General features: G+C 41.2%; 1 protein-coding gene across 1 annotated transcript in view; it reads right to left on the reverse strand.

Moving 5' to 3' along the window:
• Nucleotides 1-1159: 1159 nt before the first annotated feature.
• Nucleotides 1160-13329, reverse strand: part of SERPINI1 (serpin family I member 1) — a 44669-nt gene continuing 32499 nt past the window's right edge. The window contains exons 6-9 of the mRNA XM_048313779.1: nucleotides 9463-9560; nucleotides 4486-4572; nucleotides 3183-3272; nucleotides 1160-1920 (exon numbers count right to left, since the gene is read on the reverse strand). Coding sequence (XP_048169736.1) covers nucleotides 1844-1920; nucleotides 3183-3272; nucleotides 4486-4572; nucleotides 9463-9560 — 352 coding nt within the window. The 3' untranslated portion in view covers nucleotides 1160-1843. The remainder of the gene's footprint in view (nucleotides 1921-3182; nucleotides 3273-4485; nucleotides 4573-9462; nucleotides 9561-13329) is intronic.

Here is a 13329-nt window from a genome sequence, read left to right on the forward strand (position 1 = left end):
TAAGAGTGAACACCACAAAAATCAGCCTGAAAAGAAAATGTTAAAAATGTTTAAAAGCCTAAAAATCAGGCTCCCCTAAGATTAAACCCACAGGAGATCCTCAGCATGTGGTCACTTTTACAGTGATGAGGGGATGTCTATAGATTTTATTTATCTTAATGTGAAGAACCAGCCCTTGTGTAACCCACATCAAAGCTCATTTTACCTGCAGTGAGGCACTTCTTGTCTTGGTAAAATTAGCCCCTGTTCCTTTGGAGCAGTGCTCCCTTTTCCCCTCCCAAGCATAACATTTTTAGCTACATAGAGCTGAAATTACCATTTTCATCTAAATTTGAATACAAAAGCTGTGTTACCAAGTCCAGCCTATAATACAGAAAGGTAATAAGCACCAGCACCACACTTAGGGACCCCATTTGTGAAATAATTCAAGGAGGCAGGGCTAGAAATGTTCAAAAGCCCTTTCTCCAAGGGAGCATTCCCAGCCTCCACAGAGAGCATCCCTCACGTCCCAGTATGACCTGCAGGAGTTGCACCAGCAGTAGAAAAAGAGTGAACAATGTGTCAGATTTTGGAAGTTCTCCTTACATGAATAACTTTGGGAGCAGCATCTCTGCTGTTCTGAAGTGAGTGAATGCCAGGGAAGCCTGTAACTGTACTTCAGCCAAAATGCATCTGTTCCCATAGAATTCCACAGATAAAACTCCTATTGGCTGAGAAAAACCCATTTATTATCCAAAGGTTTGTATTTATGATCTGCTTCAAAGGAGCTTCTCCCTCCTTTTCTCCTATCCTCTCACCTTTTAATAACCTCTGTTCTTTTTGTATTTTGCACAATGGAGGAGGAAATAATTATATGTCTCTCTGCTGACAACAGGTGCTGCTCCTCCTCTTCCAAATGGAAGCAGCAACTAATTCCCCTGCTAATATTTACTTGTGCTCCATGCCATTTCTCCTCTCTGTAAGTCTATTCTCAAGAAGTTAGGAAATGGAAAGGATTATGTTGTTCCTTTAGACATTTATTTATGAATAGAACATTTTTAGACACTTAAAATTAAGCTGGGGTAGGTTTTTTTGAGAAAGAACATTCTAGAGCCCTGAAATGAGATACTGAAGAGTAGAATTGCTGTGGGGGAGAAAAAATATGTCCACACAAATGCCATTACTACTGAACTCTTTTACTTCAGTCACACACAGAGCTTTCTACACTGACAGGTCTCCAATATTCATGCGATCAGATTTTATTGGCATCAACACTTAGGGGAGGTCAGTGGCAGAGTCACATGCAGGAGCATCCAGAAAAGCAGCACTTGAGAATCACGTGGGAGAGTTCACACAAAGTCTACCACACTCAGAGAATCAAATCCACTCGGTTTGTTCCATTTTCTCTGACCAAGCAGTGCAGCACAGGCCGTGCCCTGCTCTGCCAGGGACAGGATGAGATCACAGTGTCCACATGTGCTTCCTCAGCTCTAGAAACGCCCACCAAGCTTTGCCATTTGCATTATTCAGAGCTGCACACATTCTGCTCCTGTCTCATTGATCAAGTCAGTCTTTGGACTGTAAAAAAATTACAAATAATGGATTTGCAGTTTTCTGCTTTACAACTCACTAGAACAAGAAACAGTTGTTGACATGTACACAACTTTATTTTAAGGACACAGCAATCACAATGACAGAAACAGAACCATTACTTTAATACCGTAAGCTTTCCTCTGGGAACTGACTTGCACACAGTTAGATCCGAAAGCATTTTGAAACAGTATCTTGGGGGAAAACACAGCAAACCTTAAATATATTAACTTCAAACTTTATGTGCTTATCTCCTTTTGGTAGCTGGTGGCAGTTAAAGCTTCTCAAAGTCATGGCCACTTGAATTCATTGCCTCAGGGTGCATTACCCTTCCCATGAATAACACGGTACCTGTGGAGAAAGTAGGAAAGGAGGAAGGCAGGGAAAGATGTCAGAACCAGGAGGAGAAGCTGAGGTTCTAAAATGATGAATACCAGCAATAACCTCTAGAGCAGTGCTGTATGATTTTTATAGGATCAAACATCCTGGAGCTTGGTACCAGGACATGGCTCAAGAGCCCTGTTGGAAGACAGCAACCAAACCTGAGCCCTTGGGCTTGTCTGGAGAAGAAGGACAACCAACAGGATTTTTTCAAAAGGTTTCCAGCCTCAGATTTCCAGATTAGTAACAAGCTGTGAGGTTTTAACTACAGTTGTTGGCAACTCCTCTTTCTACATGCAACAAGGCCTGTGCAATGTTAGGAAGTGCCCCAAAGTGACCAAGTTCTACTCTGTCCTGATTTGAACTTTTCTTTTTGGGGAGATTTTTGGATATTGAGTAGCAATAAAGGAGACATACTCTCCTCCAGATATATTTTCTGCCCAGTGTGTCTACAACAGTAAGAATACTCAATTTATCATGGTTAAAAACCCCCTAAGACTTGGTATCCTGCCTTGCTGGCCTAGTTCCAGCTGGGATGAAGTTTACTCTCTTCTCAGTAGCTTGTTCAGTGCTCTGCTTTGAGTGAAGTCCCACAAGTGACTCTACCTAACCAGATTAAGCATCACTGCCACTAAATGTTTTAGGAAACACTGATCCTGTGGTGGGATCACAAACACAGACCCATAAAAAGCTCTGTGGGTGCACAGCAATGCTTTATCACCCAGTCACATCCACATCATTACAGCAAATTACAAATATGAGACTAAGGAATTACTTAATCCTTGCTCCTTTTGCTGGTGAGTGCTGCTCTCATCCCTCACCTGCCACCGAGCACTTGGAGAGCACAACAGAGTTATTCACAACTGTAATGGCCCTCCATTATGCAAATCATTTGCTACTGGGAACATATTTCACTGGTCTGACTGCAGCCAAGCTCTCAGGGAATGCAATGATTATGGATGCTCAGGGCAGTAACACTGTTCTCACAACAAAAATGGGGAATTTTTCTTTTCTGTGAATGTTTTTCAGGGTTACGTCAGATTTTGGTGTTTTATTTGGAGAAAGATTCAGGGACATAGAAGAGGTGAGTCTTTCCAACACTGGGTACTTTAAAACAAACTAAGGAAAATTCATAATACAAGCCCAGTCCATTGGTCAAAACCTGCAATTTTCCTTTGACCACTTGAGGATGTGCTGTAAAACACTCAGAGAAGTCTGCAATATTCTCTCACCTGTTCTTCTGTTTCTGACCAAAAAGAAGAAGGGATGGTCCACTATAACTTGGGGATAGAGCACTGCCATTCTGCTGATGGCAATCATTCCTAGAGGAAAGAGAACACAGGCAACTCATTAAACAGCCCTGCCCATTCTCCTGCTCTCAGCAGAGACATTTGTGTGGCCACTGAAGTCCCACACTCAACCCCAAAAAATAGCAGGAAAATACTAATTGAAAAGGAAAGAGACCTGCAGAGTAATTACCTATTCTGGCTTTAAGAATTATTAACAATGCAGAGTGCTGCAATATGCCAGGCTGAGGGAGCAGCATATAAATTTTAAGGTCCAGAACCTTCAGAGGAGTTATGACTCCTGCTCACTCACACAGGGAGGGTGCACTGCATTAACCAGCACTGCTGGCCTGTTTTACACAGCTCCCAGCCTGCAGTGGAGAGGGAAAGGGAACCCTTAATAACTATGGAATATGCAAAAATTAAATGGGCTGATCCTGCAGCATTTGGCTGGAGTTTTTAAATAATGCAGAGGCTGAAGGTAAAATTAACTGTGAGTCAGGCAGAATTTGCCCCTTTGTTATTTTTATTTGGAGATGCATGGATTTCTCCAGGATATTATTACTAATTCCCAGTGTTTCATTTACTTCTAAATTTTCACTCCACTGTTCATGAAGACTGGAGCATGCCAGTAATCTCTGCCCATGTTAATGGAACAATTCAATCCAGACCTGGCAAGTAATTCCTCCTTTCCTCAAAGACTGGCAGAGGCAATTGGAAATCACCTGATGACATATATTGGCAACAAATGTAACTTATTTTCATGTGACAATCATGTAAACCAAGCACCTGCCCCCAGCAGTAACAGGGGACAGCTCTGGTTGTAAATTCAATACTTCCCATCTTGTGTCTCCAAATATGAGCTGATTAAAATGCAGCTGCAACAACCCTCATCTCTTTCTAACTCTCCTGGATCAAATGCCTCTGACCATCTCAATTAGCAGGTGAAAAATGATGAATGTTCAAGTTCCATAAAGGAAACATAAATTGCAGTCTGTACTCTCCTGACAGAAAGAAAATAAAGAACAGGTTTTTCAGAGGATGCTCAAAATTCTTTGTAAAACATGTTACAAAAATGCCAACACTTCTCATTTTCAGAATTCTCTTCTGCAAGCAGCACACTTGCTATGCTCTGTCTCCATGCTACTTGCTATTTAGCTTTCCTGGCTGTACAGCAAATCAGTTGTAAAAAATTAATTAGCACAGAATAACCAGACATTTGATTTAATTCTGCTTTTCAGTCAGGTACCTGAGGCAGCAGCAGCTTCTGATCCTTCCTCATTAACTTCTAGAAATGCCTTGTGAAATGCCTTTGCAAGGTAAAGCTCCTTGTTATCTGCAGAGGGAAAGGGAACATATTTCAAGTGGCTCAACAATAAGATTGAAGCATTTAAAAAACCCACCCCAAACACTGCCAAACCCAACACTATTATACAGCAGGTAGGGAAGGAGAAGGGCTTTCTTGCATTAAAACACCTTCTGCCAATACCTTTTAACAGCCCCATTTGCCTCACTCCAATTTGTAATGCTCTCCTGCACCATGACTATTAAAATAGCTCAGGACTGCCCAGAGCACCAGTATAGCAGAGAGGATAAAAGAGAGGGACACAAGATTTTTAAATACAATTAGTGGGGAAAAAAGATTATGACATTATAGGCAAATACTTAGACATAAAAAAAAAAATTTCATTTCTGCACTAGGTACAACACAGACTTCCTCCAGGAACATGAGGTCTTTTCTTTCTTCTTCTATTTTATTTACAAGAAGCTGAAGATAAATATTTATTGCAAAAACCACCACAGAGTTATTTTTTTTCAATCTTGTTTGTTTTCCATCCTTCTTTGTCAGTATTTTAATTTCAGTCCGAGCCTGCTCCTGCTGAAGTCAGTGCATGTTTCATTGCTTTTTGTCAGATGCTGAAGGATCAGCTCTACTCAAATACTCAGTAGTTGTAATGCCAAAGAAAGCAAAGCCACGAGGAGCAGCAGTTGAAAAAGTCTTTCCCCAGCAGATCTCATTTGCTGCTCTGTACACTCAGCACTGAATTAAACCTCCCAGTTCAGCTGCTGCACTTCAATCACACCAGCAAAAGCCCCAAATCATCCCCTCTGGGGCTGTGTGTAATAAAACATAGATGAAGCTGCTAAAACTTGTACCAGTTCTAGACTTCAGTCCCCAGCCTTCAGTAAAGCTGGCATCAAGTTTCCACCCTGTTCCTTTAAAACTTGGGACATGCAGCACGTACTTGTCTTTAACATTAAGCAAAAATCTTAAAGCCAAATACATTTTTATGTTCAATGACAAGGAAATGCCCACTTAGCCTAATCACGTATTTCAATAAATTCTTTATTACTCCAGCACTGAAGCCCAATCCTGTGCCCTGTAACATTCACAGAAATATTCCACATTTTTGCTCCCAATGCTTTATTTTGTACAGTTTGGTGGTGCTTATGGAACCCCATGGTATGTTTCTGATAAGAAATAGCACCTCAGAAGTTTGGTCTCCACCTGATGAGCCGAGAGCCCCTAATTCTGACAGCACAAACACTGCTAACATTTGCCATCAGCTGTAGAAGTTTGTCGATTTGTGAGTGCTTTCAGGATCTGAGTAATAAAACCAACTTTTAAAGTTGACAGGAACACAAAAAGTGCCACTGCAGATGAGACCAGTATACCCAGTCAATCCAGCCCACTGCACCAGCTTGGAATTGTTGCTTCAGAAGAAGATTCAAAAAGCCCTACAGATGAAAACTGCAGCACAACTGACAAGAGAAAAACATCCTCTCACCCAGCACATGCCTTTTACCCTAACCCAAGTCTCTATACACAGAGTGCCTTTATTCAACATAGCATGAGAGTCCTGATTGCTCTGGAGCAATTTCATTTTTCTCAGTCCTGCCAATCTCAAGGAACACACAGCAAAGATCCCTGTGGTTAAGTTTTTCATGAGAGAAGCACATTCTATTTGTTTTCCATTTGTTGCCTTTCACTTCATTGGATATCTTTGTCCTTGGATGATGAAAAGAGCAATTCCACATCCCAAATTACCTTCTCTAGATTCTTCTCTTTATACTGCTACTATCACATCCTTCTCATTCATCTCTCCCTGCAGTGAATGAATCTATTTTCAAATGAAAGCATAATGTTGTCCCTGAGAGTCCAGGCAGCCTTTTCCTTGATCCAGGGTTTGACTCTCACATCCCTGGCTGCAATGCTCCCATACCACACCCATCTCCTCAGGACAATCCAATTCCCTTATGGCTTTCACAGGGGACAAGGTGGGGCTCACCTGAGCTTCTCCCATCACATTATTTCTCTCTAGGAGCTTCTTTGAATGTGGATTTCCCTAAGAACCATCCAGATTAACATCTCAGGGAAGTTCCCTGGGGATTTGGTGCCAAAGTTCCAGCTTTGTGCAGGAGCCAGGGCTGACCCATGGGGGAGGGAGCTGGAGCTGCCCCCTAATGAACACGACTCCGCTGGCATCACACTCCATTTGTCACTACTCTCCATATGTCTGCAAACTCCCACTCAGCTGCCAACTGGCTGCTCTGCAAGTCTCATTTTTAAAAAAAAAGATATCATGTGGGTTTATTGGCTCTTCTTGCTTAGGTTGTCCCAGAAAAATTACATGGACGTCAGTCAAAACTTCCAAGAGCTATTTACTGAACTGATGCTCTTCTAACCACTCTGTATTGTGAAGGTAAGTCACTGAGATCACTTCATTGCTCACTGTCACGCAGGTCACCTTGCTGCTTTTAAGACTCTATAAACCAGCCAGAAATATTGTAATCATCTGAAGGAGAAAGGGGACTTTTAGTATTGAAATTAGTTCAGTGCTAAGTCTTGAGTGGTGGTAAAACACTCAAGCAGCAAATTTATGTGCTGTGTAAGTGATAAAATCCCAAGTAGCAGAAGTTGTTCCGAGATTATTTTGGACACCTGATGGAATCAGATGCAAGTGAATACTGTCAAAGTCCTTTCTGAAAGTGAGAGTCAGCTGACAGCCAAACAGGAATGTCCTCCTACTCACCTGTGGTAATTGTCAAAAAACTTAATTTCTGCAAGGGAGTAACATTTGAAAAGTGCACCTGGATTAACACTCTCTCTTTGGTTGCTCAGAATCTAGACAATCTAGAAGGTAAAGCTGGTCCTTCTGGTTCCATTTTTCAGATTGAAGGGAAAAAGCAAAAAATTCTGAATATTGAAAAATAATCCTGCAATTTGGTTTGCATCCACTAAAGCCACACAGAATTTTGCTGAGCTCACCAATCTGCCTGGATCTGATGACAGGATTAGGGCTGCTGTTGGAATTGCAGGCGACTTTCCCTGACAGCAATGCCAAAGCAACAGGACAGGAGGAGGAGAGGATTTTTAAATGCAACCAAATTTCTCAAAAATCTCTTCAGATTTAATTTGATTTATATTTACCTAAATTAAGTGTCCAGTTAAAGATTCTGTTGAAATGTCTGTATTTAAGGCTTCATGAAATGCCAGATTTTCCAGGGGGCTGACCCTGACGTGCACATAGACTTCCAACTTTCACTTCCTTGCCACCTGATACCCAATCCAGGTGTCTGTAAAAGTCAGCTTTAAACAATTTCTCTTCACGACTTATTTTTCCTTCCTCCATCTGGATTTTACATTATGAAAAATTAGAAACAGGAAACATATTTTGTATTTTAATTACTTAAAACTTCATTTCCACAGCATCAACAGTGGGGTTCTCATTAAGGATCTTACTTCAAAACCATTTTTTAATTCTTAATTTACAAATAACCTTTCCATGCCCAGGTGGAACAGCCTCTTTTCAGTAAAAAGCAGAGAGGTTACAGTAAAACTCATGAATTTTCTCCATACACTGCTCTATACTTAAATAACAAGTAAATCTTTAAATGGCAGAGGAGTTAATTCAGTCATGCAGAATGTGGTATTTTGATTTTGTACAGTACAGTTGTCAGAAATATAAAACTTTAAACAAATCAGTAGTCACAGGGATTAAGACACAAGCACGTGATTCTTCCTGCCTCTTGATAAATACATGTCCCTGAAACATAAATGAATTTTACATGCAACTAAATAAAAGCCAGGTGCTGCCTTTGTGGTTTCCTGTGCATTTCCCATTCTCCTTTGTGCTTTTTCTCAAGTAAATAATCTCCTATAAATAGACCAGATTTTAGTGGGAAGCTGACTTTTCTTTGAGGTGGCAGAGAAATTGAGGGTGCTTTTCTTCAGAAAAATGCTGTTTCTTTGAAAAAGGGTTTTTCATTTATTTCAACTCTTTTCATATTAGCTAAAGCTAGCTTTCCCCCAGTTTCACTGGAAAAGTGGAAGTGGAAAACCAGTGGAATAAGCTATGTGATACACTATAAAGAGTGTTTCAAACTTAGCAAAAATTAAAGGATCACCACAAACATTCCTCTGTAAATGTGGGAGGAAGGTTTGATTACCTTCTTTATTACCAGTGTTCTGACTAAGGCACACAGGTGTGCTTGTCCTGGGGACAGACAATGAAGAACAGGAATTTCCCACCAGCTAAGGACCTACCTGCATGGCTGGGGAGTCACACATGGACCTAAAATACCCCCAAAACCACACAGGTAGCAGTGTGCTACTTCAATACAGAGAAGCTGTGGCTGCCCCATCCCTGGAAGTGTCCAAGGCCAGGCTGGATGGTGCTTGGAGCAACCTGGGATAGTGGAAGTGTCCCTGCTCATGGTTGGGATGAGATGGTCTTTAAGGTCTCTTCTAATCCAAACTATTCTGTGACTCTGTGAACAGCTTTAGGAGGTATTAAAAGCATAAACATCTCATTTCCACCTCATTTTTTAAAGTTATTGGCTATTTTGACTTCTGAAAATTAAGTGTTGACAACATATTGCAACAGGCAGGGGGCATTTGTGACTAAACTGCCTTTATCTCCAACCTCTTCTTCCCTGTGCTGCTTCCAGGGATCTGGGGAGAGGAACTAATTGTGCAACAGCTTAATGCTCCTAGTGCTGGGAACAAGCAGCACTGGAGACACAGGATGAGCCCTTGGGGTGTGACTCCCATCTGGCAGCCAGGCACTGCAGCCATGCACTGCTCCAACGTGCAGCTGCCTCCTGCAGGGGATCACACTTTGTCTCCATTCCTAACGAGAGCCACTTCTGAAACACTCAGAGTGAACTTTCCCAGGTGAAAAATGTATTTCCTCATCTACCTGGAGAGACAAGAAGTTCTTACCAGACATGGCAGTGAGGTCAGCACTGCTGCTGAACAGCTCTGTAATTCCCAGACCTCTCCAGACATCCTTCAGATCAATTTCCTGTTCTACTGTGAACCTGGAGAATGGAAGAGAAAATTACAAAAAGCCAGATGTAAGCACTACTTACTGTTATTAGAAGATTAAATTTTCTAGGTAAAAACACCAAGATACATAATGCAAAGTAGGAGCTCCAGTGCTAGTGACACCTTCCAAAAAAATGCTTATAAACAAATGAGTTTACTCACAGCTGGATTTTTTCTAATACAGAAGCAATCAAAAATATGCTAATGGTGTGTGCAGCCCCTGCCCATAAAACTGCAGTGCAAAATTATGCAGCAGCTAATGGAAATGCTTACTTTTTACACAAGAGGTTTTCTCTAAAACCTGAATTTAATTGTACAGATACTAGAACAGAATATCAAATGAGGCAAACGACAGCAGAACTTCCCAGAGAGCTGCTGGCAAAGGAGGAGTAAGAAAGATACTCCATTTTTACTTTGATAGTATAAGCAAAGGCCAGCAGCTCTGAAGATGAAGCATTTCTGATTCAGCTTCTAATTAGTGTGGTGGCACAATTGTAATTGGGTTTTGATTGTGAGTAAAGGGCAGGGAAAACAAAGAGTTGTTAGTGTAAATGCATCAACAAGTATAACCTGGCAAAAGCCTTATTCTAGGCTGGGTCAGTGTGTTGGAAGGACAAACTGAGATCTACCCTGAGGGCAAAATTTTGGGCAAAAGCTTGTTCTGTTTACAGACTGATTTTCAAACATTGTAAAAGCTATGCCTGGTGTCAGTAAAACAAAAAAAGACCTTTATGTGTGGCCAGAAAGAGACTGGGCAGCTGGAGAAACACAGAAATATGGCAGAAAAGTAGTAGTAATGGCAGCCCCTAGCAGAAAATACCAGATGTCTACAGATAAACACATGAGAGTGACTATAAATGCTTGTTGGGGTGAGTTATGGGTGCTCTGGGGAATGACCAAATGAATTATTAGTGATTTACAATATGCTGACAGGGCTGGCTGTAACTGCCCAACACAAAACAGGGTCTGTAGGATGCTGTTGTGGTTTCTCCAGCCATTGAGTCAGACATAGACACACCTCAGTGCTTGGTGATGGGGCAAGTAAGTGCCAGAACCAAATAAAATGTGCTTCTGTGCAATCTCCTTTTTTAGGATTAAACTTCCCCAACTCCATGGAAGAACAATATGTTCTTTCCAGGTGAAAGTCCAGAGCTCTGGGCAGGGCACAGGTGATGAAGAGCTGAGATGTCCAACACCTTGGCAGGCAGCAGCCTTGGCAGCTCGAAAAAGAATCATCTGGACATCAAAAAGAATCATCTGGACATCAAAATAGAACTGGATAAGAGTCAAGTGGATCTTCCTCACTTACACAAACCTGAAAAAAATCCAGTACAAAATCTACTTTCATAATGAACTTATAAATGCCACTAGAAGCCAAAAATCTGTGGTGGAATGGATATTATCCAGAATTATCATTATCCAGAGAAGAATTTTAGGACTGAAAATAGGATCTGGAGATAGATCAGGACTGATAAATCACTGGTGGCATCAGCAGTGTTCATGCACCTGGTCCAGAACAATTCCAGGGCGTGCATGGAATAAAAACATGGGAACTGATTCTTGTGATTTTATTGCCTTGGAAGTTGTCAAAAGAATCAGAAGAGACCAACAAGGATTTAAGTACCAGAGGAAGCTTCTGATGATATTTGGCATATTCTGCATCAGTTACTGTGGTAACAAGTCTGCAAGTTGCTCATTCAATCAAATTTCCCTGACCTTTAGGCTCCAAAACTAAAACCAGTTTTACTCTCACAACACCCTTGTAAAATACGTTCAGATCTGTTGTAGAGACTTTGGTAAAAACCCTAAAAAGGATGACTCGAGACTCGATTCCCAGTGCTAGAGTTCCTACAGTCCAGGACAGAGGTCCTGCCTGTGCACATTGAGTGAGTTTAGAGAAAATAAACTCAGAAATATGTCTATGTTATATTTACATTAAAACGTTTTGAAAACCACTTCCAACTGTACCTACTTTACAGAGAAGACACATGAATGTTAAAATGCATTTTATAAAAATTTCAGTGCTGTCTGCTTCCCTTTTTGGCTTTTATTCCACCCCAATATTAAATGCATCAAGCTTTCAACACAATTTAGGTGGGAGCTAGCACTGTCACATTAGTAAGGAATATCAGGATAAGAAAGTAGCAAGTAAAGTCTGCATGGAAAGCTAACTTTGAGCTAAAAATAAGAAAAATAACTGCAAAGAAGCATCTCTTTCCAACTGCAGAGTATAAGCCACAATGGAAATCAGGTGGGTTTAAGTTTCAGGACCATTAGACAGCAAACACACATCTGCTCGTTGATGCAAAGTGACCCAGAAAGCAACTGTGGCACAGGATGCTCCTGCATACTGATCAAGGGGGAGGCTTGGGAGAGGTTTAGGGAAAAAATAAACTTGGAAAGCCTCACTGAACATGGCTTTGAGGAAAGGGAAAGCAAACTGCTTGGTTATAATGCCAAAGAATGCCTGTGGGAAGGACTGGAGATAGAGGCTCCATCCCTGCCTGGAACCTCTGGAAAGGCAAATCCTGAGCAGGTGGATGAGTGAAAGGCTGTCCAGTATCTGCTTTTTATGACCAACAAAAGAGACCAAAAATAGTATAAATATCAAACAATCCCTTTATGAAAATAAAACTCATTACTTCCCTTCTCTCCTCCTTGAGTTCTGTCCTGTGGTAAAACCCCACTCCCAACAGCATCTCCCTCCTTTCCCACATGCTCTGAAAAGCAGTGAGAGTTACAGATCAATTATTAATGAGATTGCCAATATTTTAGCTGACATCAGAACCAGCCTTTTCTCAAAAGTAACAGGGCAGCTTCACACTTGGAAATTTAATTTCAGGCTCTGCAGTTTGACATAAACATTCAGCAGGAGTTACCCCTCAGCCAGATTTGGATTTCTGTGCACTCCTTACAGACAGTGATGATGGTATTCAAAATCAAAGCTGACAACCTAGAACACAGAGCTGACATTCCATCTCATTTCCCAGACATCTGCTGCACCTCCAGACTTTGGGAATGTTGAGCTACACCACACTACCCCTGACACTTGGTTATTTGCACTGCTTGTTGCATATAATGAACCAGATGGTTGTATTTGATTTCCCCCACAATCTTTTAGGTGCTCCTGATGCTAAAAATACTCTGAAAAACTGATTTAAATACTTCAGTATCAAAAATCCTGGAATAGTAAAGCTTTCAACTGAGAACTTTAAAAACCACAAAGGGAAGTCTGAGAAACAGACACTGAAGAGAAGATTAGATTGAGAAACCAGCAGTTCTCTGGGGATTTTAGTAGAGAACCAGGACATTTTAATGAAATTTAAAACTTGCACAAGCATTAGAATAAAGTGATGCATTTATGTCACTGACATTCTGTAGTTAAGCATTAACATTCCACATCAGGCCATCCTTCTTCTATTTTAGAGCCTTCTAAGACAGGAAAAAAAAGATGTGTTCATCTTGTATGGTGTCATGCAACTCTTAAAACACTGAATTTTCTGTGACTTTTCGATGCTCAGGATCTGCAGAGCCAAGGAGGATGAGGGTACAGGGTCTACTCATCCAGGAGAAGGGAACTAGAGCCTGGAGTGATTCATCCCAAACACCATCATTTCAAAAATTCCTCAGGGTTCTGAGTGAACCAAAGCAAGAAAATTCCAGGTTTTCAGAGTGGTTCTAATAGATGAAATCCCGCAGAAAGAAAGGCAAAGAGAGGAATGGCTGCATTGCTTGGCATCAATATTCCTGCCTGGACAACAG

Source organism: Corvus hawaiiensis, chromosome 10 (assembly GCF_020740725.1).
Source record: "Corvus hawaiiensis isolate bCorHaw1 chromosome 10, bCorHaw1.pri.cur, whole genome shotgun sequence".
In the NCBI taxonomy this organism is placed as follows: domain Eukaryota; kingdom Metazoa; phylum Chordata; class Aves; order Passeriformes; family Corvidae; genus Corvus; species Corvus hawaiiensis.